Source organism: Capricornis sumatraensis, chromosome 5 (assembly GCF_032405125.1).
Source record: "Capricornis sumatraensis isolate serow.1 chromosome 5, serow.2, whole genome shotgun sequence".
NCBI lineage: Eukaryota > Metazoa > Chordata > Mammalia > Artiodactyla > Bovidae > Capricornis > Capricornis sumatraensis.
Genome location: NC_091073.1, coordinates 101,221,332 through 101,246,645, shown reverse-complemented (window position 1 = coordinate 101,246,645; position 25,314 = coordinate 101,221,332). Strand labels below are relative to the sequence as shown.

Sequence of the window (25,314 nt, the reverse complement as noted above, 5' to 3'; positions counted from 1 at the left end):
CCAGACAGTGCCTACGGTTTTAGTTACATGTGAAGTGGTAGTTTGATGAAATAACATTCCGGCTTCTTTCTCAGTAAACCAAAAGCTCTAGAAAGCTTTGTGTCACAGAGAGACCTTCATTTTCCCAGCTGTCAACCTGACTGATATTTTAATTTTTCTGCCCTGTAGAAAACTTCAGTCTCTTATCCGAGAGATAAATGAGCGAACCCCCCCAGGAAATGCAGCAGAATGTTTCTGTTTGCCAATGCAATAAATGCAGAAGCTAATAAATGTCTCCTTCCATCAGGAGGAGGCGTGTAATGAGTAAATGATGAGAAAAAGAATTCAGGGAAACAAATGATCCATCCAATCTAAGATGACAAACAATTTCTTAATAACTTGTCCTCTGGTCGGAGAGAGGGCTTTCACCAGGCAAAGAGAATGCCTGTTGAAACTAAGCCCAGCACACGGCCATTTACATCTGGCTGCTGATGGATTTAGTCTGGTTCCATTTGGGTCACACTGAGCAATAAGCTGCAATTCAAACTCAGCCTGGTTATGGGTGACATTCTTTGCTGGGTAATTTCTGTGAATGTGTGCTAGGAAGAGGGATCATTTCCAGGCCAAATTCACATTTCTTACCCCAGATTACATTTATATTTCACATTTGTCTTTTTTAGTAAAGATCCAGTCTCTTTCCCTTGAGATGTGTTCAGAGCACAGGGGTTTTACAAGTACCTCTTTCCTGTGGGCTGAATATGCTATTCTTCATAACACTTTTGTGAACCTCAACTCTGAATCCCCAAAGTCTGCCTTTATGGAAGCCAGTGGAAGACTGTATGCTTTGTTCTCCGGGGATGGCTGCATCCTTGCTTAGGGGTCTAGTTTGGAAGGACTCGTACGAGACAGAAGGCGCAGTGTAACTAAGGCGGAGGCAGTGAGATCAGCTTTGGAAGAAGAGGAGTTGCAATCTACAGTGAAGATGTGAGAGAGAGAGAGACTCCATGCCAGACCCCCCCCCAAAAAAAAAAAATCATTTGACGAAATGCATTTTATTATCACTCCTTTGTGGGATCTTTCTAAGAATGTTTCTCAGAAAATCGTGTGGAAGAGATTGGCTACCAAATACCAGCAGTTTTCAGGGACAGATTCTCATGAATATTTCTAGAAGAAGACTATCAGATTGCTTTACTGGGTCTTCCGTAATTATCTTTTCTTCCCCATTCCACCACTCCCCTACCCCGCTCCTTTTTTTTTTTTTTTTTTTAAATACAAATAAGACATTCTGGTATGTTTCAGTACCACATGAATGAATACATTTGTGCAGTTGAGGAGTGCAGCTTTCAAGTAGTAGTAGGGTTTAGGGCCATAATGGAGGAAAATGTTAATGAATCAGATAAAAGCTGGAAAGAGGTGATACCACAGGGCCCTTGGTGTACTTGGCAGCGGATGAAATGTACCTTAGGTATTCAGGAATCCTGCACAGGACTTTCTAAGGGAGAGCCATTATACCTGAAAGCTAAGACTTTAGTGTGCTTCTATTCACATGCATATTTCTATGCCACATCTTTCAAAAGGCCTTTCCTTTGAAACACAAAAAGATAAACACGTCTTTGAAATGGATAGGTGATCTCTTTGCCACTTTTGAAATCTTTCTCCATTTCATAGCTGAGATTTTTTTTTAACCCTAAAATTAAGACCGACTTTTCTGTTCACCTGAGTAGCTTTTTACACATTGCTGGACTCTAGAGAACCATTGTCACAGTCTGAATTTGGGCACAAAATCAATGAAAGGAAATTAAACCTTGAGATAGGTGTTCCATCTGCATAGGATCATATTTTTGCTTGAGTCTCTTTAGTTCATTGTTGTGTGACTGTTAAATAAATACAATACCTTCATGCTCAAAGGAAACCATGTCTTTGAAAGTACTTACAGAGTACCATTTATTGCTTAGTGTTGAAAATACTACAGTATTTTAAAATCTCAACCCCTAGATTTGGAGCCCGAGACCCGGCCTGATCTGGTTTAGCACTTATACCTATGGGCCAATAAGCACATGTGTAATTTTGGTTACGCGTACCATTCCTGATAGATAAAATGAAGACAGTAGCCTCTAACTTTACTTCTTCCTTGACTGGTTGTTTTTTTTAAAATGTAATCAGTTGAGATAAATGATTGCTTCCTAGTCATATTTGCTGATGGAGAGTCCAAGTCTCTACCAGGCTCCCAACAGTTTTAACTTTTGCTTTGATGAAATTGTGTTATCTTGTAAACATGGAATCTTGAGATCATCTGCTTTTCCCGGGACTTTCTTCATATGAATATCACATCCCTCTGGATTATGAGGACTAGAGTCATGTAACTACTTAAAAATTATTTTTTTTAGATATTTCCCTTAGCTATTAGTACCTTGCTCTTAGGAGATGGTTGTCAGTAAATATTTAGTGCATTAAAAAATGAACATTTACTCAATTTAACAAATGGCAGAAGAATTTCAGAGACACCAGGAGCTTTCAGTTCAGTTCAGTCGCTCAGTCATGCCCGACTCTTTGCGACCCCATGGACTGTAGCACCTCAGGCTTCCCTGTACATCACCAACTCCCAGAGCCTACTCAAACTCATGTCCATTACGCTGGTGATGCCAACCAGCCATCTCATCCTCCTCCCCCCCTTCAATCTTTCCCAGCATCAGAGTCTTTTCCAATAAGTCAGTTCTTTGCATCAGGTGGCCAAAGTATTGGAGTTTAAGCTTGAGCATCAGTCCTTCCAGTGAATATTCAGGACTGATTTCTTTTAGGATTGACTGATTGGATCTCCTTCCAGTCCTTACCTTCATAATTTAAAAGCTTCACCCTGTTTAAAAAATTAATTTATATTAGCTCATCTGTATTGGCCTTGTGGGTGAATACATTTGTAGCTTGTGAAAATGCCAGGGGTTTAGTTTGTTTTTTTGCTTGTTTGTTTGTTTGTTTTAGAGGAGAACTGATACAGTTTGGAACATAAGAAACAGTTGTGTGACTGTCCTTATTTTTAAATCTCTTCACCAAGGACTAAATCTTAAAGAAATGTAAATATTTCTTTTCCTTCAAGAGAAAAAGAGAAAAAGCATAGCCTAAAAACAACTCCCATCCTACCGTTGGGTGGGTCATCTGTTACTTATTTTAGCTGTCCTCTGTGACAACTTGAATTTTTAAGTTGCTTTTCATTTTTAAGTTGCATTGCATTTTTCATTTTCAGTATTATAAACTCTGTGATGAAAATTTTTTTCACTACATTTTTAAACACACCTATGATTGCTTCAGATATTTCTAGAAATGAAACTGTGTCAAAGGCATTTGAGACACGTTGCTGTGAATTGTACCAATTCATACTCTCACTGGTAAATTATTAGTGGAACCCATTTCCACATATACTCATCAAAGGAGGACAGCCAGTCTGCTAAGTATATAGTAAGGAAATGATTTTATCAATTGTTGTCTTACAGATTTTTCTATGCCCTACCAAATGCTGCTTTCAGGAAAGTGTATGTATCCAATACCTTTGCCCTATACCATTTTTTCAGTCAGGAGGTACTGAAGAATGGCATGTCTCTCCAGTATTTTTAAAGTTTTGGCATTGATTGGATTTCACATAGTTTTCCTCCTCGACCTTTGAGAACCCAGAGTGCCAGGGACAAGAGGAGACCCACATGTGAGAAACCATGGTGGGTGGCAGTTCCATGCCCCTTAGCAGCCTTAAGCCAAAGTTCTGTTGAATGTCGGTGTTCACTGCATGGGCTTCCCTGTGTACAGTGTGGGGGGGTGAGCCTCCTAGCTCTTAGTGAGTGCATCCCAAAGGTGCAGCATGTGACTTTCAAAGCCTAGTATGAAATTATCTTTGAAACTTAAGAGTGCTTTGCCACGTCTCCGTCTTCACAGCCCCTCTCACTAAGGCTTTTAGCTCATAACTCTGCTGAGGCCAGTCAGTTTTTCATCATCTAATTCACTTGGAGAGATGTGCTCAGTCTGGGATTCCGAGCTTGGTTGAGGCGCTCTTCCCGTCTGTGAGCTGCTTATCTTTGGTAGTGTTGGAAAGGTATTACCTTCGAACAAATAGATTTGATTCAGTTTGGGGCTGGTGCTGAGGAGAAACCAACTCTATTATGTCTGTGACAGAGTTCAAAGGTTTGCTCAGTTTTCAGGAAAGTTCTTCTTAAGTCGGTTTTCTGGCTTGATATGAGTTACTGGTGTTGGCCTCTATGATATTTTAAAAACTCAAGTTCTAGGCAAGAGTGGGAAGAAGGCAGACTTGTCTTGGCCTCTCCGTCCTCTTCTGTCACAATCCTGTGCTCCCCTGACACGTCTCCTTCCTCTCAAGGATTCAGTGGTTACTCTTACACACTTACCTTTTGCCTTCGAAAGCACTCGTCCTATTTAATTATGAGTCCCTTTTAGGGAGTTAACTGATGATAAGCTAGGGTAATAAATGGATTAGCCTTGAATTTCTCAACCTGGATTCTGAGGAAATCATCTCAGAAGGTCTTCAAGTCTCTATGAGAATCTTTCAAGTTTGTTTTCTGTGCTGTGATTTCTATGATTCTTTCTATAATTAATGTAATCATATTTTCAGTCAGTAGGATGGACCCTATTACACTTTTGAGGAATCCTAGATTGAATGACAGAACCTACTCCCTCCTACAGCATTAGCGTCAGCACACGGAGTTCTTGGAAGCAAAAAGGACTAACAAACTGAAGACAGTTATCGTTGTGTACTGCAAAGGATTCGCTGTTCTTGTGTCTCTCCCCACTGGCCTTTAAAGATGTCTTCACCCTCCCACCCCCTGGGCCTGGTCCAAGTTCCTTCTTCAGTAAGCTCTTCTGAATGAATGAATTTTAGGCTAGCCTTTCAGAGGGCTGGAAAAGAAGGAGAAATGGGTGAGAAAGATCCTCCAGGGGAGCATCTGTTGTACGCCCTTTAGATCCTTAATATAGCATCACAAGAAAAGCAGAATGAAACAGCTGAGGATAATGCCGCTTGTGTATCTGCCTGCTTCTCTGCAGTAAGGATTACTGTTCACAGGTTTCCTTTTAGCCCACGGTTTTCAAGAGGACCCTGTGTGTGTGCCCGTGCGTGTGCTGGAGCAAGTGCAGGAGAGTGTGCGTGTTAGTTACAGAGTTCCGTTCTGTGGGAGACAGACCAGCTTGGGGTGAGGTGGAGTGCACGCTGAGCTAGGTTGTTAATACAAATGTGATGCTTTCTGAATACAGCCATCCAATGTGTATGCTTTTGAATGTGCATAAGGCACTGAGCCCTACACAGGTAAGGCTGTCGACCTTGAGAATGACTGTGTCACGTTCCTCAGCCCTGGAGCACAAGAGCTTCCTGCGCTGGTAACATACAGTGATTTCCGAGGTTCTGTCTGGGTCTTGCAAGACATCATGGGATAACCCTTATGATGACTGTGAACTTGCTCTGTCTCACTACTGTAGAAGAGCAGCGAGACACCCAGCTGTCTCAAGAGCAGAAAGGCCTTAGGTGTGTAATTGAGAAGTCTGAAAGGTAAATATAGAAGGCTGGATAACGTTTTATTTCAAGTAGAAGAGCTAGAACAATAGGCGGATTTCAGACCTTTATTGACCTTGTTGTATAAAAGAAAAATATCAAGAAAAATGAATAGCTTATAGTTAAGGTAAATGGGAGTTCTCCATATAGGCAGGGTTAATGGGAGCTGTGGGTGGGAGAGGGACAGGCAATCACTTTGCAAAAGTGGTAGATCTCCCTTTTTTTTAAAAGAGATTTAGAATAAAATTTTGCAGGTAGAAAGAATTCTGATAAGCAGCTTGAATTCTGACAGGAAAAGCTGGCGATATTAAAAGGAAATTAAAGCACAAACTGACTTAAGAACTGAATATGAAGGGTAGTTTGGTACTTGAGAGAAATCAGGGCTTTAGAGACTCATTCGAAAAACAACTTCTTAGAAATAAATAAAAGATTACACTTTATGTGGTCTGGTAGCACTGTGGTTCTTTATTAATTATACATTTATTTGTGTGATTTTTAAATTTATGTCTTTCTTCTCCAGTATGCCATAATAAGCTCCATAGAAGTAGGGCCAAGTATCTTGTTTGTTCACCATCACATTACAAATTCCTGGCCTAGCTTCTGGCACAGACCTTCAATATTTGTAGGATGAAGAAATGAACAAATAATAGGAAACTTGGAATGCCAAATGAGTGTTTGGTGCATATGTTGAAGTTGCTCAGATGAAGAAACTGAGGTGTGAGATAAAATAGCATGACTAATATAGCTTGAGTATTATTGCAAGGCTGTCAATGAATGTAAGGATTTCTATTCTAATTAAAAAAAAAAAAACTAAACCAAGAAAAAATAAAACCTCAGACTCTAATTAGTGAAGTTTCTAAAGTGCCTGGAATAAAAGTAGAAATGCCAGAAGAAGCTCTGTTTCTTTATATGAGAAATAGCAAAGATGGAATGAAAAGGTAATTACAGACACTGTGTATTAATTTTGCCAGGATGCCCAGGAGACAGTGTGGTTTCCATGAAATGTGGCTTCTTTAGAGATGGTAAGCTTTGATGCTAGAGTTAAGCATCATTTTAAAATTTTTAATTCTTTCTGTTCTGTGTCAGGAAAGGAGAGAGGCAGAAGGAAATAAATTTCTGACAAGTGGAAGCAGAGGATTCCACAAAGGAAAGGAAAAAGATGCTTCTGCTGGGTCATTGCATTTGACTTTATTAAAGTTATTCATGAGATGTGCAAAAAGAAAATATACCAAGGTGTAAAGAACATTTATTCTTCATTCATTTGACTCTCTCTATCATAAAAATGAAATTACTTTAATTAGGAGGTTTTTTTGTTTTGGGTTCCCTGCCGCCACCACTCCTCTCCCCGCCCCCCCGCCCACCCCCCCACCTCCCGTATTTAATGAAAGTGTAGAGGTGAGCAGTCCCAGGACTGGAAGTTAGCTTCAGTGTCGTCAGAACCCCAAGCACTTACTGTTTCACTCCTGCATCCTAGTACAGAATTTCCCTCTTCAAGGTCAGCTCACTGCAGGATGGCTGCGGGAGCTCTGGCCATCATATCTACACTGCATACTAGAAGAAGGAAAAGGGGCAAAATGACTGAAAAGATTCCCTGTCAGCTGAGGTCAGCTCTTTTTAAGCAGCCTACCTGGAAGTCCCACGCAACAACTCTGCTTATGGCTCAGCCTGAATAGAAGAAAATTGGAAATTTTAGTTGAGTTGACCATATATTTAGCTTCAAATGGAGTTATATAAGGAGGAAGGAGATATGTCTGGTAAGCTACTGCTAATAGTCTTTTCCCCGTGGAATCTTTCTACGGGGAATCTTCATTTGTCTTTGCCATGGAACTTAATCGGGTTTTTGAGTCATTGCATGCTAAGTCCCTTCAGTTGTGTGCAAATCTTTGTGTCTCCATGAACTGTAGCTCACCAGGCTCTTCTATCCAGAGGATTCTCCAGGCAATACTGGAGTGGGTGGCCATGTCCTTCCCCAGGGGATCTTCACTACCCAGGGATCAAACCCACATCTCTTACAGCTCCCGCATTGGCAGACTGGTTCTTTACCACTAGCACTACCTGGAAAGCCCTTGAATCATTAGGGACTGCCTAGTAAATCAGTAGTTTATGGTTGATCACCAGTAATAAGGATTTGAAAAAAGTGAGGCTGAGAAAAGTTAAGATATACTTGTAGATGCACACAAATGGTTATACGCAAATATTTAGGGACACTCAGGACAAATACCTAGCCTTGTAAGTTTATTGCTTACACAAAACATTATTCAGTGTTCGAAAAACAGAGATTAAGTTCAAATCCATCTACTTGGTGATCATTCTTCAGGTTCGTGCGTAGTTGTATAGGTAAATTAATGGGGATCTAGGTTCTGATGGATAGGCCAGGGAGTCAGGGCCTGTGGGCAGGAGTTGTATTGTGATGGAGAATCCCTGTCTTCCACAAGGAGAAGCCAGGCTTTCTGCCAAGTACTGAACTTACATTGTTTCATTGATGCAGTCACCCTGAAAGATATGGTCCTCATCTTTGTGTTTAAAACCAAGACTCGATTTAAATAACCCAAAGCATTCCTTGGTGTGCCTTTTAGAAACAGAATACTGAATCTGATATTCTGTATATCTGAGCCAGTGTTGGCAGTTTGCAGACTATGTCTTGTCGACAGAATTCGCCCGAGCCCCAGGGGGTTCGGGGGATAGAAAGGAGTAAAAGGAGAATGTCTTGGAACAATGGAATCAAGACCATGGGTCTGAGAGGTGGAAGCTTCTTCAAGATGCCAACTACTCTATTCGAGGGCAACTTTTCTCACCAAGAATTGTCAGATCCCTTGCTCTGCTCTCCTGCCTACCTGTTAAAGACTTCAGCCAGTTCAGGAATACAGGGAAGGCAGAACTCAAACCTGTGAGCAGGCTGCCTTACAGAAGGTTTGTTGGGAGAAATACCAAAACCACTTGATCAACAAGTTGTTTTAGACAGTGATTAAAAAAAAAAAAATCTGTAGCTCTTAAAATTGTTGTGGTGGAGAACAGTCAGTCTCTGCGATCCTGTGTAATTCTGAAGAAAGACAGGATGGTTGATGAACTCTTTCTGGAGTACAGTTACAGCATATGACTGGGCAGTAAATGACTGTCTCAGGGCTTCTGGGCCAGGAATTATAGCCATACTGCATTTGCCCCCAGATGCTTAACTTTCATATTAGGGGAAGTATAGTTACCTGCAGCCAGCTGACTACAGATTATAACAGTTTCTGGTTGAGTGTTAATAACAAACAGTGTAAATAAGTCAGTTCTGAATCCATCTACTTAACAGTAGGAATTCTCTTATTGACATTGTCAGTAGGAAGGCTTCTTCTATTGGTTTGTGTAAACACTAGACGTTTGTTTGAAATAGCTAGCCAGATAGAGTAATCCTCGTGTTTGGGTGGATACGAGAGGGATGGAGACCAACAGTTGGTGGTGATAATTATAGATCAGCTTAAAAAGAGGAGACCCACACTTGTAGTCAGTCTGCTCACATCCAGGGTCAGACTCGCTCCATCTCTCACCCACTCTTCTAAATAATCAGAGTCGCCACCATCTGAATGGACAGTGTGTAGGAGTGTCCGTCTCCTCTGAGAAACAGTGTCAGACCACCAGAATTTAAATTGCACCTCAGTATGCCGTGTTGTGTAGCATTTTATAAAAGAACTGACAAGAGCTAGCTAACAGATTTTTCCTGTGACCACTTTGATTTGTTCTTTTCTCATATGATACAGATAATGATCATATTAGTGATAATAGAACCAAAATAAGTTTCTGAACCTGAGAAAATATTACAAGAATATCCTATGTGCATGTTTTCTTTTGATTGAATTTAGAACTCGAAAAGATGCTTTTTGAATCTAGCAATAATGTGTGTCTGTGCACATGCATTTTAAAATACACTTCAAAAGGGAAACTTTGCAAATGGAAAATGGCAGCATCTCACACATTCAGAAACTTGGGCCACAGCCAGCCCAGAGAAACGTGGGGATGATGCCCACGCTTGTTGATTGCTGTTTCCTTCTTACAACTGGCTAAAAACTTTGGGCATCAGAATGCTAAATGGGTAAATCCCCCCATACCCCAGAATAGAACTCGCAGGGAGACGGAGAAGAAACATTAGAGTGCTTGTATCTGAAGATTCACCACACTGTTTTGCGCATGGTTCTGTGCTGTTCCTTCAGCTGTCTGTGGCAGGTATGATAAATTGGCTCAATAAACACCAATTCCAAACGCCTCCCTTCTCTTTCTTTACTCCAGAAGTGAGAAAACAAAATTACTTAATTTCCCAGCTGCTTTCACAGCCAAGGTTGTGCATGATGTATAATTCTGGCCAAAGAGATGTGAGTGGAAATCTCTGGTGAGGCCTTCTCTTCCCTTGTAACCTTCCTCAGAACGTGGGCATGCTCACTGGAGGTGTGATAGCCGTCTTGAGACCGTGGGGACAAAAGCCAAGTGCTCAGGGTGGCTGGGAAAGGAATACTTCACGGTGTCCTTGGCACTTGCATCAGCCTTGGGTTTCTAACATCTGAACTTCTTATTGCATGAGAAAAATGACGTCTTTACTCACTCAAGCTACTATTTGTAGCTTAAACTATTATTGTACTGATATTGCAATTGAACACAATCCTCAGCAATATTTATTTCCCTTTTACATAGCAGAGCACACTAAAGCGTTGGTCAGTTTGTAGGAGATACGTAATAAATGTAGTAGATAGCCTTCTCCATGTTCTGATACTCATTTTAGACCTGTCTCTATCCCATTCTGTTTTAAATAGGAGCAAAAGTTGGAATTCACTTTAGGATGATTAGGTCACTCTTAACATTATTTTAGTAAGTTTTGTGTGTCGTGTAAACTGAGTGCTCTAAGTATAATGATAAACGGGACAAGATTCCTGCTTTTGTGGACCGTGTGGGCTAACTGGAAAGACAACAGGTGAAAATATATTGTTGGTACATGGTGGCAGGTGCTTTGATCAAAGTCTGTGATGCTGTGAGAACACAGAGAAATCTTTGTGACTGTTTATTTACCTCCTGATTCTACGTGTTTGTCACCAGTTTGGGCTGCTGTCAGCTGGGCATGTCTTTTCAGCTTGTCCAGGCTCACTCTTGCTGAGTTGGCTGCAGTTTGGCTGGTCTACGACGGTCTCAGTGGGGAAGACTTGTAATCTTTCCTTCTCTAGCAGGCTAGTGTTGCTATTCCATCACTAAGTTGCATCTGACTCTTTGCGACCCCATGGACTGTGGCACGCCAGGCTTCCCTGCTCTCCACTGTCTCCCAGAGTTTGCTCAAATTCATGTCTGTTGAATCAGTGATACTACCTAACCATCTCATCCTCTGTCATCCCGTTCTCCACCTGCCTTCAATCTTACCCAGAATCAGGGTCTTTTCCAAAGAATCCAGCTTTTTCCATCAGATGGCCAAAGTAATGGAGCCCCAGCTTCAGCATCAGTCCTTCCAGTGAATATTCAGGGTTGATTTCCTTTAGGACTCACTGGTTTGGTCTGCCTGCAGTCCAAGAGACTCTCAAGAGTCTTTTCCAACACCACAGTTCAACAGCATCAATTCTTCTGCACTCAACCCTCTTCCATGGGCCAACTGTCACATCCGTACATGACTACTGGGAAAACTCTCCAGCGGTCTAGCTTGGGCTTTTTGATGTGACATCTGGGCAGGGTTCCAAGAGCGAGTCTTGGGTTGGGAACTGGTACTTCATCACTTCTGTCACATTCTGTTGGCCAGAGCAGGTCACAAGCACAGCCCAGATTGAGTGGTGGAAAAACAGATTTCACCCTTTCATGATGAGGGAGGCTAGAAAGTGTCACTAAAAGACATGAATATAGAAAAGAGTCAAGAATTGTGACCATGTTTGCAGTCTGCCACAGGGGTCTGAGGAAGCAGGGAGGATGTGAACAATAAAGGATTTATCTCAAATTTTTAAGATTCAAGATAATAGCATGCTCCTTTTTATGAGCTCTTACTAAAAAGTGATACTGTCAGCTACCGTATAATAGTGTATATATGTTAATCCCAAGCTCCTAATTTATCTTTCTTCCCCACCCCCATTATCCCTTTTGATAACCATAAGTGTTCTTAGTGCGTGTCTGTTTCTGCTTTGGAAATATCAGTAAGTTCATTTGTATCACTTTTTAAAAATATTCCATATATAAGTGATATCGTGTGATATTTGTCTTTCTCTGTCTGACTTACTTCACTTAATAACCTCTAGGTCCATCCGTGTTGCTACAAATGGTATTATTTCACTCCTTTTTATGGCTGAGTAACAGTCCATTTATATATAGGTATATACACATGCTGGGAGAAGGCAATGGCACCCCACTCTAGTACTCTTGCTTGGAAAATCCCATGGGCGGAGGAGCCCGGTAGGCTGCAGTCCATGGGGTCGCTGTGAGTCGGGTACGACTGAGAGACTTCACTTTCACTTTTCCCTTTCATGCATTGGAGAAGGAAATGGCAACCCACTCCAGTATTCTTGCCTGGAGAATCCCAGTGCTGGAGAGCCTGGTGGGCTGCTGTCTATGGGGTCGCACAGAGTCGGACACAACTGAAGCAACTTAGCAGCAGCAGCAGCATATACACATGCTAAGTCACCTCAGTCATGTCTGACTCTTTGTGACCCTGTGGACTGTAGCCCACCAGGCCCCTCTGTCCATGGGATTCTCCAGGCCAGAATACTGGAATGAGTTACCATGCCTTCCCCCAGGGAATGTTCCCAACCCAGTGATTGAACCCACATCTCTTATGTCTCCTGCATTGGCAGGTGGGTTCTTTACTACTAGCACGAACTGGAAAGCACACACACGCACCCTTCCTTTACACACACACATCCTTCCTTACATCTTCTTTATCCATTCATCTGTTGACGGACATTTAGGTTGCTTCTGTTCGTGCTAAGTCACTCAGTTGTGTCCAGCTCTTTGCAACCATGTGGACTGTAGCCCTCCCGGCTCCTCTGTCCATGGGATTCTCCGGGCAAGAATACTGGAGTGGGTTGCCATTTCCTCCTCCAGGGCATCTTCCTGACCCAGGGATTGAACCCACATCTCTTTAAGTCTCCTGAATTGGCAGGCGGGTTCTTTACCACTAGAGCAACCTGGGAGGGTACTTCTGTGTCTTGGCTATTGTAAGCAGTGCTGCTCTGATCATTGGGTTGAATGTATCTTTTCGAATAAGTGTTTTCTCTGAATTTATGTCTAGGAGTGGGGTTACTGGATCATATGTCAGCTCTACTTTTATTTTTTTAAGGAACCTCCATACTGTTCTCTATAGTGGCTTCAACAATTTACATTCCCACCCACAGCGTAGGGAGGGTTCCTTTTTCTTCACACACTCTCAGGCATTTGTTATTTGTAGACTTAAATTTTATGTATGTATTTTATTTTTTAGCTAGATTTTGCTTTTTTTAAAAAAAAAAGGATGTTGAAGAAAAATATCAAGGCCACTTACAGGAGTTCTTTCTCTCACTGCCTGAACTGTTCCTATTTTTTATTAAATTTTTTGTTTTATATTGAAATACAGTCGATTATTAACAATGTTGTATTAACATTGTATCAGGTGTATAGCAAGTGATGAAGTTATACATATATCTGTTTATTTTTTCAAATTCTTTTCCCATTCAGGTTATTATGAAGTATTGAGCAGAATCTTCAAAGAGCTTTGTGTGACTTACCATCTTTAATCCCCCAAGGGTCCTGGCTGTCTTTATTATCCCCCTCCCCATTTCACAGATGGGAGACGGCTCTTGAGTTATACTCCAGAGCCGTGCAGCCATGACTTGTCAGTCCATCTCCAAAGTGTGTGCTCGTCACCACCTCACTGTTCTGTTAAGAATCTCACGTGCAGAGTGCCATGGACAGCGTATTCATGTGTTTTAAATGAAACATTTTAAGAGTTACGTTCAGTGGAGCATTCCGTCTCCTAACTTGGTTTGTTGCCTCTGTATTTAGTCACTGGTGCCTGGTGCCTGAGATTGGAAGATGTTTTGATATAGAAAATGAAAATGCCTTTTGTTTCCAGTGATCCAGTAATGCCTTGTCCTCCAATATAGGTGACAGAACCCCAGATCTCAAATGATGCTATTTTGGAGATAGTACATCTCCTTCAAACTCCTTTCACTTATCCTTGACCCAAAACATATAAACCTTTATCAGGTTTTTGATAGTGCTAAAACATCTGAAAGATACTGTCAGTCTACTTTGAATTTATAAGATCTACCTTCTCAAAGAGAATCTTGCTGGAAAACGTGTTTTAATCTTGTATCAAATAAGAATTCATGTTTTGAAGGTCAGTTCAGTTCAGTCGCTCAGTTGTGTCCGACTCTTTGCAACCCCATGAATCGCAGCACGCCAGGCCTCCCTGTCCATCACCAACTCCCGGAGTTCACTCAAACTCATGTCCATTGAGTCGGTGATGCCATCCAGCCATCTCATCCTCTGTTGTCCCCTTTTCCTCCTGCCCCCAATCCCTCCCAGCATCAGGGTCTTTTCCAATGAGTCAATTCTTTGCATGAGGTGGCCAAAGTATTAAAGTTTCAGCTTCAGCATCAGTCCTTCCAATGAATACCCACGACTGATCTCCTTCAGAATGGACTGGTTGGATCTCCTTGCAGTCCAAGGCATTCTCAAGAGTCTTCTCCAACACCACAGTTCAAAAGCATCAATTCTTTGGCACTCGGGTTTCTTCACAGTCCAACTCTCATATCCATACATGACCACTGGAAAAACCATAGCCTTCCTTGACTAGATGGACCTTTGTTGGCAAAGTAATGTCTCTGCTTTTTAATATGCTTACCGTTGGACAAATCACATCAAGTATTTTTCCTATCATTGATGGAGCAGCAAACTATGCAGAGTGAATATGAATGCAGAATTTTTGAATTGTAGGTTGTAAGGCCCTCACAGGTATAGAATAATGTGGCTGTGTCCAAAGCAGTGATCAGGTTACAGGCACCTCTCTCTGCTTCTTTTTTTGGGGTCTCCTTATAGGGTCGTCTCACGAGGTTGTTTCTTTGATACCTCATATAGTATGAGGACTTAGGCACAATACAGCAGTGTTTGGAGGGTGTGTGTGCATGTAATGTGTCTGTCTGTATGCACACACGTATAATTGCTTTGTGCAGGGCCATATCCATGTACATAAGTGTGCCTTTACACTTCTTTGGAAGTAGGAATGTGACTTTGACTTACTAGAAGCACTGTCCACTTAAAATTTGGCTATTATAGAAAATGATCAGACTAAAATACAATTGATGTCAGTATGTACTACTCCAGACAGTAGGGTTGGTTAACCAAATAGCAACAAACTGAGTTATCAGGATGACAAAGTGACAGTAATTTACGATGAGTAAACAAAAAAGAGCCGCAGATATGACCTGGGGCCGTCTCAAGACAACATGGATAGCACAAGCAGCCCACCTCAATATTATGGCGCTTGTACTGCTTGTGAGTACAGTTCAGAGGAGGAGCGCTGTGGCGGGGGAGGCCATGAGGCAGAGCTCTTGGGCCGTTGCACATCCATCAGTGACTTGTGGACGGGCCTAGCAGCATCCCTGTTTTGCAGCACCTTTGTAAACATTCTAGTTCTGTTGGGACTTCCCTGGGGGTCGAGACTCTGGTGGTTAAGAGTCTGTGTGCGTCCCCTGCAGAGGGCATGGCTTCTATCCCTGGTTGGAGAGCTAAGATACCACTTGCGGTACAGCCAAAAAAAAAAAAAGTTCAGTTGTGGAAAGTAGTTTTGCCATAATTCTTCCAAAACACTGATTTATTTTTCACTTTGAACGGCACACTGAGTAGTATGTTTTTCATTTTCCTTTCATTGTTCTAGAAACCCAGTAGTGTCCCAAGTTGGTGTGTGCCCCAGAATCCCTTGAGATGCTTGCTAAGCTTGCAGCCTTTGCACCCCATCCCCATGACCAGGGGAGTCTGCGATTTCACAAGCTCTGCAGATGGCTCTGAAACAGGTGGTCCCCATTCCTCTCCCCAAGGGCTTATAAAATAGGATGGCACCCCAATTCCTGTCCTTATGAAAACCTGCATCTGGAGCTCAGATGTCCCCCGAAAGGGACATCTGAAACCACTCATTGGCCCCTTCTCCCTTTTTCCCAATCCTTGTATAAGCCGTTGGCTCATTCTCCCAACAGTGAATGGTCACCTCTTTACAATGGTAAGGACTGGCCTGTGTTGGCAGGAGTCTGGGCCCTCTCAGTTATTCACAGTGAATAGGGGTGGAGAGCATGCTCTTCCTGACTCAGGTCTGATCCTCCCGCAACCCCTGCATAGTTCCTTGCTTACCTCCTGTCCCTTGTTTCATAGCCAGGTTGTAGGGAATTTATGCTCTCCTGAGAAGAGCTCCCTGCCCTTTGAAGATTTTTTTTAAAGGCTTTTTCTGTGAAGATATTGTTTTCACTATTGAGTAAGAGAGTAACTGAAGATTATTATATCAGTGAGGTCTAAATATGCAATAATGTCATTTAAAAATTAACACATCATTCAGTTCAGTTCAGTTGCTCAGTCGTGTCCGACTCTTTGTGACCCCGTGAACTGCAGCACCCCAGGCTTCCCTGTCCATCACCAGCTCCCGGAGCTTGTACAAACTCATGTCCATCGAGTTGGTGATGCCATCCAACCATCTTATCCTCTGTCATCCCCTTCTCCTCCTGCCCTTCAATCTTTCCCAGCATCAGGGTCTTTTGCAATGAGTCAGTTCTTCCCATCAGGTGGCCAAAGTATTGGAGCTTCACCTTCAGCATGAGTCCTTCCAATGAGTTTTCAGTACTGATTTTCTTTAGGATCGACACATCATTAGAACACCATAGAAATCCTTGCTGCAGACAATGGTTGGGAAAAACAAAAACAACTGATGGCTAAAGTTCAAGATGAAGCATAGTGTTTACATAATGTCGACCTACTGTAAGATATTGATTACAACAGGAAAAACAGCAGCTTTACTGTGGAGAACCTCTTAGGCACCACCTTAATCAAGTAGCCAAGATCAAGCACCAGTGCAAAGATCTGCTGATGTAATGCAACCCTGGATGCAGTACATGGAGATGGGCACATCACTGCTGTGGCATCCTTCCCTGTAACGTTGGATAGTGTCAGTCCAACCATGAGAAAGCATCCAACAGGCCCAAACTGCGTGCCATTATACAAAACATCTGACCAGTGTTCTTTGGGGCAATTGAGGTCATCAAAGGGCAAAGCAAGACTGAGAAACTGTCTCAGATTAGAGGAGACAAGAAAGCTGTGACCACTAAATGCAGCACAGGACCCGGGGCTAGATCCTGTGAGAATTAAAGTCGGATCCAGATGCCGCAAGTCTCTAGTGCTGTAGCACTGTTAGCTCACCAGTCTTCACAGTTGTACTGTGATCAGCTAAGGTGTTGCCCTGAGGTAAGCTGAGTGAAGTATATGCAGGAACCTTCTTCTGTTTTTGCGCTCTCCTATAAGTCTGAAATGATGACATAAGACAGAGTTGGGAAAAAAAAGAACTTTCATTTTGTAATGTATGAATGCTACAATAGCTTAGCATTCAGCCACTCTATTCAGCATGTATTCCCCCACACATATTTTTATATTTTAGCTCTACTGAGTCATTTGTTGTTGATTAGCTCCTTTGAGCAGTGAGGGGGAGTAACACAATTTTTGTGTGTATTACAAAATATTTATGACCAACGTAACAACTGGCTGTGTACCCACCCCCCAACTTTTAAAAATATGACAGTACAGTGAAGTCCCCCGCATTGCATTCTTTTATGACATTCTGCCCCTCTCATCCTCGTTTACCACCCACACATAACTGCCACCACTTACAGTTAATCAATAGAGCTTGCTGTTGGCCAATCCTATTTCAGTGTTTTGCCCTTTTCCAAATTGACATAAATTGCGTTATGCTGTATCATATCTACAACTTGCTTTTTTGGTCCCACTTGATGTCTGATTTCATTCTTTTTCATCACTGTATAGATTTTCAACATGAATACACAATACATTTTTGTCTTTTCTCCAGCTGGCAGACATATTGGGAGTGTTTTTCGTTTGGGGTTGTTTTCTGCTTGGTTATTCACTTTAAGAAGTATTTCCTCAGGTCAGAAGAGATCTCTACTTTTTCTGAACTCCAGTAACACTGTCCAGCACTTTTAGCTTAGCATTTGTGACCTTTCAGTACAATTCTTTTGTAGCAGGTAGAAAGCTTTTTGAGGATCTAATTCTCCAAGATGGACATTATTGGAAAAATAAGAATTTAGTTTTGTTGACTGAACAAGTAAATACTTAATGAGTTAAACATGGTCTACAAACAGGTGTTGGGCATATTTGTGTTTATTTTCTTAGTTGTTGTATGGTTGTTGCCTCTTGGGGACTTTTCTTGTTAGATTTATGGTCACTGAGTTTGAAATATGGAGCATAAATCAGCTTAAAACTTTAAGAAATCATATGCTAGGTTTGCAGGCAACACAGGTACATGGTGTGTGTGTGTGTGTGTGTGCGCGCGCACGTTTGTGTATATTTAACTTTCAAGGAGAAAGTTTGACAAAATTAGCAATTTAATCTGCACTTTGGCATTACAAAGCAGAAGGGAGTTTGCTAGTTTATATTATGGCAGAACTCTTGCTTTTGTGTATCATTCTTGTTAGAAAGTTAATATTTAATGTTGATAATTTTGTATGTGTACCCAGAATGAAATTGCCCAAATTAGTTCTTTGTCTCCAAAATTCTTTTATTTGAATGTTCGTCTTACTCCGTGAAAACACAACAGGTTTTAGAGCTCTCTTGCCCACCTTACTTGATTTCTACAGCAGCTTTGGCAGAGATAAGTCGTGCTAGTATCATCCATATTTTACAGGTGAGGAGCACTGGATTGGAAGCCGGCGGAGGTTGTTTGCTCAGGGACCCTAAACAGAACCAGAAACCAGATCTGTCCTGGCTCTGTCCAGAGATTCCAGTTTCATTGCATACACTAAGCAAAAATATTAAGACATTTTTATTTTGGTGGCATTTTAATACTTGATTCAGTAACATACTCCATAGTAATGCAGGGAGTCCCTCATCACTGTTAGTGGCCCATTATAACTGCCTTTTTACTGCCCTGTTTGTTGAAGGATTCTGAGAAAAGCTGAAAGCAAACATTACAAAAGAGTATGTCCTGACTGGTGTGTATTCTAAAGGAAAGAAAAACCTTATAAGTGGAACTGATAGGAAGGAGTGACACAACCAAAAGTTAGAGAAATCTGAGGAGACAAATGACTTTTTGATAGCTCGAGACCTATAGAAGAATTAAAACCTCTCAGCGTATAGACTGGTGCAGTTGATCACTCACATTGCAATGTTAAAAAAGGCAGAAGCAGTACACTTAGAATATTGTCTTCATGTCAGAAATGCACCTTCGTGCTTGAAAATGATAAAAAATTACAATCGATCCCTACAACTGTTCTGTTCATCTTTATTGATCAGGTGCAAGAAAGATAAATCGTAGCCCAAATAATATTATAGTAAATGTTAGCATCGTCAGGGACTCTAGGTTGATAGAGAGCCATTCATCATCTCAAATGGTGACCTGTCCATTGCTCCAGCCATCCTGAGCCGGCTGTCTAATCACATACCTATTGATTTTATCTACATCCAGCAAACCTGGATGTGACTGTCATTGGGCAACCCAGATTGTTAAATGCAAAGGGGTCACTGGGTGTGAAGAGGATTTCACTTTCATTTTCTCACCAGCCAACAATGATGTATTAAAAAATAAACCACCCCAAGTCACGCATGTGAAGCCTGAGTGAATAGAGAGTGAAGGGGCACAGTGGGCCACTGCATTGCACTGTTTCTTTGTGCTGCCATGCATTTTGCAGGGTATTCCATGGAGTCTGAAGGCTCATTGGGTCATTTAGGCCACCCCCTGCAGTAAGTAAGGCAGGCTTCACAGTAGCTAGTCAGAACGGATCATTTTTAATGTTGCTGTGCCAGGAAAGGGATTACTTGGCTCTTACAACTTGATTTATGTTGCTTATGTGTTCATTCATGTAATAGTGGAAACATTTTTTAATAAAAATTACCTAAATCTGCCCCCTTGTTCTTCCTGATTAATTTGTTATAAATGTTGATGCTTTTGTGGTCGTATGGAGATGATAGAACAAATTGTACTTGGTGAAGAATCCATCTTGAGGATAAATATACAGTGTAAAAAGAAATGATCCTTTAATATTCTAGGTGGAACACTGGAATGATAGGAAAATATGGTGTGTGAATTTCATATTTGATCTCAAGTGCTCTTTGGTCTTGCAGTGGTGGATTCCAAATATGGGAGATCAAAATAGTCTTTCAAAACTACGTTAGGAATTTTTTCAGGAGGTTCAAATGTTGATGACTTACATGAATGTTTACTCTGTGATTACAATGTGTATGCCAACAGTGGTACTATTATTAAATAGATAACCTTACATGTATTTTAAGTGTTCATGTCACCATCCAAGAAATTTTCCTCCTTCTGCTTGAGTGGCAGACACAAGATTTTGTGTAGTTTTTGAAATCGGAAGTCTTGCACACATGTTGTCCTCTTGAATAGTGAAAACTCTGTTATCAATCTTTATCCACAGAGCTCAGAGTTCTACAAAGTTACCACCGAGCAATACCAGAAAGCTGTTGAGGAGGTGGAAGCAAAGTTCAAGTAAGTCTTTAACAGTATTATCATTATTTTCCTTTACCTTTACCGCTCTTTAACACGTTGGCCCTCTGGAATACTTGGAAGTGTGTTTGGACCCATATGGCTATCATGGAATTCCAATGCAAGGGACAGGCCTCTGATGAAAGTGTGTTGCAACTCCGTTTTATGAACTCCGGGGAACTTGAAAGCAGTGGTGGTAGTGTTTGCTTTTGGAATATGATTTTAGTAGAATACCCCTGGTTATGAAGGGGATGCTAAATTGTTATCTCCAACAATAGAAACACAGAGATCACTCACTTTCATATAATAAAACGATAGGCGTGTCCAAATTTGGGTATCTGTCTTTCTCCCGTTTAAGCTGTTTTTATTTCTTCATGTGTACCTTGGAAACATTTAAATCACAGAACTTTCCCTTGACGTTGATTATGAAGGTGATGTTAAATTGCTCCCTGTATTAATCCTTGGGATGATTAAATGAATGTTCTGTAATTGATGGATCAGAGTGTCCCTGACCCATAGCCCTGTACTTGCCCTTTGCTTTCAGTACTCATATTAGGTAAGAAAACAGCATTCAGAATTTTCCTGAGTGTATAGATACTTCTGCTGTGTAACCCCTATTAGTCGCACATGTGCAAATTAGTGAAGCACAGAAAGGTGTTGTGACAGGTTTAGTCAAAAGATTGTATTAGGCTCTGACCTCCTTCCTTGGCATGTTTATAAGCACTTGATAAAATGATTAAACTCTAGGATAGAATGTTATTACTTTCTGCCATAGTGTAATTTGTGTGGTAATGGATATTGGTGTTATTTTAATGTTGATTTAAAATATTTTTTAGAAAAAGTATGATTTAAGGTATATTTAAATAGAACCCTCCAGTCTTCCTTAGTGAATTATCTCTTTAGGAGCAGACAGGAAAGACCTTCTAAAAATGAGCCATAGATCTCACTCTTAAAGGTTAATGTGCTATCTTCAGAATTTAGATATGGAATTGGATAGATTTGATTTTCAAGACACTCTCCATATGTATTCTTAAAGTTGGGTTTTTATCTTTCCCACGAATGGTAAAGCAGTGTTTTTCAAGCTTTTTTTCTCTGTACTGTGAGAACCTTTCACTTGGCAACCCGGGTCTGTCTTCTTTGTAAGACTGAAGCTATACAAATAAGTAAAATTTAAGATAAAGGATATCCGTTCTGAACAGGATGATCTATGAAGTCATAAAGAAGATGGCATTTTAGTTGAGGCTTGAGGAAGAGTATCGAGCAGTCAGGAAGGAAAGGTGTTCAAAAGGAAAACCATGCCCAGGAGTTGGTGGGTGACAAACTAGTGAAGATCAGTGGTTTGTTGCAGGGAGACTAGTGCCAGGTAAGGTGGAAAAGTTAGTAGGGGCTTTCATTACCTGCTGAACAAGCTGATCTTCATTTAGCAGAAGTCATAGTCTTCCAGGTGGTGCAGCAGTAGTACATCCACCTGCCAAGCCAGGAGACTCGAGAGACTCAAGTTCAGTCCCTCGGTCAGGAAGATCCCCCGGAGGAGGAAATGGCAACTCTCTCCAGCATTCTTGATTGAGAAATCTCATGGACAGAGGAGCCTGGCAAGCTACAGTCCATGGGGTTACAAAGAGTTGGACACAATTGAGCACACACAAGTTACACACACATTGCAAGGTGTTTGGCCAGGTGAGTACCCTGAGTTCTGTGCTCCTTTAGTAATAATAAACTGACAGTTAATGCAAGGTTTAATTGGAGGCATGGAAAAGAAAAATAAAAAGCCAGAAATACCAGATGAGAAGTCTCTGTAAGTGAAAGAAAAGAGATGGATGGAAAAGTCACTGAGAGATTAGACGTGAATTAGTGATTAATTGGTGTACTGGTTTGCTAGGGCTGCCACAGACTGAGTGGCTTAAACAACAGTTTATTTTCTCATAGTTGGGGAGGCTGGAAGTTCAGGGTCAAGGTGTAAGCAGGGTTGGTTTCTCCAGGGGCTTTTCTTCTTGGCTCTCTTTACCTGGTCTTCCCTCTCTCCATCTGTGTCCTCGTCTCCTTCTCGTATAAGTCACATTGGATTAGGGTCTACCCTGATGATGATTTCATTTCAGCTTACCTCTTTAAAAAATCCTCTGTCCAAATTCACTCTCTAAAGCACCAGGCATTAGGATTTCAACATACAAATTTTGGGGGAGATGCATTTCAGCCCACAGCAAACACTTGGATAGAAGGGATAAAGGAGAAACAGAAATATGAACTTACTGTGTTGGAAGGAAAATTGGCAGAAGCTGAATTTCACAGACAAGTCTGATTTTAGATGAAAAGAATCTTGCTTCTGAAACCACACCCAGGTGCCATGTCATGGCCCTGGAAAGCATATAGTCCGGCCTGGACTGGCCTACTGCAGAATGAGAGACTGCATGGAGCCCAGAGGTAAGTCATGATGACTGACCTTCTCCACAATGGCGTGGATCTGTAGGGTGGACTTGGTTTTAAGCAGAGCCTCAACAGCTGTGGGGTCGCACAGGGTCAGACATGACTGCAGCGACTTAGCAGCAGCAGCAGCAACAGCATGATCCTCTATTAGGTACTGTTCTTGATTAACTCCTACTCTCATCCAGTGTAGTAGACAGTCTAACCTTTCCCAAAGCAAATGGTGGCCCTTGTACTCAGCTTCTGGGAGTAACCTCTAAATCCTTGGAATTTCCCAAGTGAAAGAAATGTCTTCTTCTTCATAATGGACCCCTTGGGCCATGTGGTATCAGCCCAGTGCCAAAGACTGAAGTCAGCCATATGAGCAGCCAGGCCAGCTTATGTGACGAGGCCCGGTGAACCTCTGGGCGTGGAGAAGGAGTGAGCATCCCTAGTTGATGCAGCTCTACGTTTGTTACACACACTGATTCCAGGAGGGTGTGCGTCCTGGGGACAGGGGGAACATTGCATTGGGAAGCCTCTCAGACTTTGTCCTGTGTTTCTCTTCCTTTGGCTGATTCTCTATAGCACTTCCCATAATGAGCCATAGTTCTGAGTTTAATAGCTTTAGTGAGTTCTGTGAGTCCTTTCATCGAATTTTCAAAGGTTAGGGTAGTTTGGTAAGCCCCTTGAACTTACAGTTGATACCAGAAGTTAGGACAAAGCCTGCCCTCAGACTTTGCAGTTCGGCTAACTCCAGCGCAAACAAAAATTCAGAAATGTCTGGAGCTGGTTCTTCAGAAAGTGGTTTTCTTTATGTCATGTTTTTCAGCTACTTCCTGCTAGGCTGGACTTCCTAGGATATGGTATTTTGATTGGCAGCTTCACACCAAGGAAATGATAGTGCTTCAGCTGCAAGAGATGTTTACCACCTTTGAGGGCACAGAGATTCCTCAGTGGAATTGTGTTTCTCCTCAGAAACTTGGGGACCTCAGAGAATCATGACATCTGTAGTCTTTGGCAAGACAGTGTACTGTATCTTTCCATTGCAGAGCTGAACTCAGCTGACTCTCCTAGACAGCACACCCTGGAGGACTTTGAGGAGGGTTTCGTTAATTTTATCTGATGGAAGGATTCATTTGGCTAGATCTTCATTACAGGAGATGGAGCCTTCTTAAAATGCAATTTCAAGGGCACTGTTACACGCCTGATGGGGATGGAAGTCTCCATACAAAATCACAGTAAAGAGAAAGAATAATGAACACTCTGAGCATTTGAGGCCACACGTGATGAATACCAGTTACACTGGTGCATCCTGCAGGACAGCTGATGGAATTATCTCAGGGATGCTTAAATGTTAACTCACACTCCACCTCACTTTATAGTATGGCAGCAAACCATGCAAACATTTTAGAGCCAATGGAATCCCACTCCCCACTCTCCCCACTTTATTAGCACATCATTCATTCATAGTGCTTCTATGAAACATACCCTCAGCTGTGTTCTCAGTGTATAGCCATGAAGGAGACAGGTGGGTCTTACCAGCATGAAACTTAGAAGCTCGTCACAGGAGAGCAGGTGGAAGACAGAATTTTAATAACCCAAAGCTTCCAAAAAAATCCAGAGTGAGTTCTACTGTGGTGAGATAATTGCATCCCTAATAAACACGAAGTTATTAAAAATTATTTATCATTTTTTCAATGGAAATTAAGTAATTTGGGATCAAGAATGTGTATTTACTTTCAGGCAAGAACTTCCCCCTGCAAAAAAGCTTTAAAATTAGCTATAAAACTGAAATCACTGGGTAAACTCACTGATATATATATATACACACACACCCCAATATCTAGCTTTTATTCAAAAGATACACCTCTTCAGCTCAACTGAAATGGTCATTATAAGCACCTCTTACCACCTTTATCACCCTTTGTTATTATCTGTTAAATAGAGCAAATTATGGTGTTACTTTTGGGTTAGTTTTCTGGCAGTAATACCATGTTGTAGTTCTGTTACTGAAAATTATGTTCAGTATCAATCCTTGTAGTCTACCTTATAGATAATTAAGCAAAATATTATATTGTTACATTAATAGTGCTTATTAGCACAGACAGGTCTAGCACAAAGTAAATGCTCAATAACTGTTGGATTTTCTTTTTATTATATATTGTTATTTTTATATTAGTATTTTATTGTTATATCCAACTCATGTTGTAAAACTCTGCACCATTGGAGAAATTTCTGTATCTAGTTCCAGACAAAATCGAGATGATGTTAAAACCTCCCAGGGACTTCCCTGGCGGTCCAGTGGCTAAGACTCTGCACTTCCACTGTAGGCAACACAGTCTCCGTCCGTAGTCTGGGAACTAAGATCCCCACATGCCGCGGGGCAGGGCCAGAAAAATTTTTTAAAAATAACAAAAGAACAAACACACTGTAGGAACTTGTGGAGGCTTCTGTATTTGTTTTTAGAAAAACAAAACACTCCCAAAAGAGCATTAGAGAGAGATCATAGCCATGGGAAGTTCATAGTCCAGCTGGGAGACAGCATGTAAAGCGCTTATGACAGGACAGCCCAGTACGCAGTGTATCAGCTCTCAGGATGTACAGACAGAATAAGGACTGTGCAGACGGTGCTGCAGGGCTCTGTGTTAGGTCAGCATCAGAATCCAGTTGTCTTCAGTGGCTTGTTGTCGATATACCACACCTTCAGAGA

At 41.5% G+C, this 25,314-nt stretch overlaps 1 protein-coding gene across 2 annotated transcripts in view; it reads left to right on the top strand.

Moving 5' to 3' along the window:
- CHCHD3 (coiled-coil-helix-coiled-coil-helix domain containing 3) overlaps positions 1 to 25,314 on the top strand; it is a 289,889-nt gene that overhangs the window by 209,415 nt on the left and 55,160 nt on the right. For both annotated transcript variants that reach the window (XM_068972961.1, XM_068972962.1), the window contains one exon: positions 20,137 to 20,207. In XM_068972961.1, the coding sequence (XP_068829062.1) occupies positions 20,137 to 20,207 (71 nt within the window). The remainder of the gene's footprint in view (positions 1 to 20,136; positions 20,208 to 25,314) is intronic.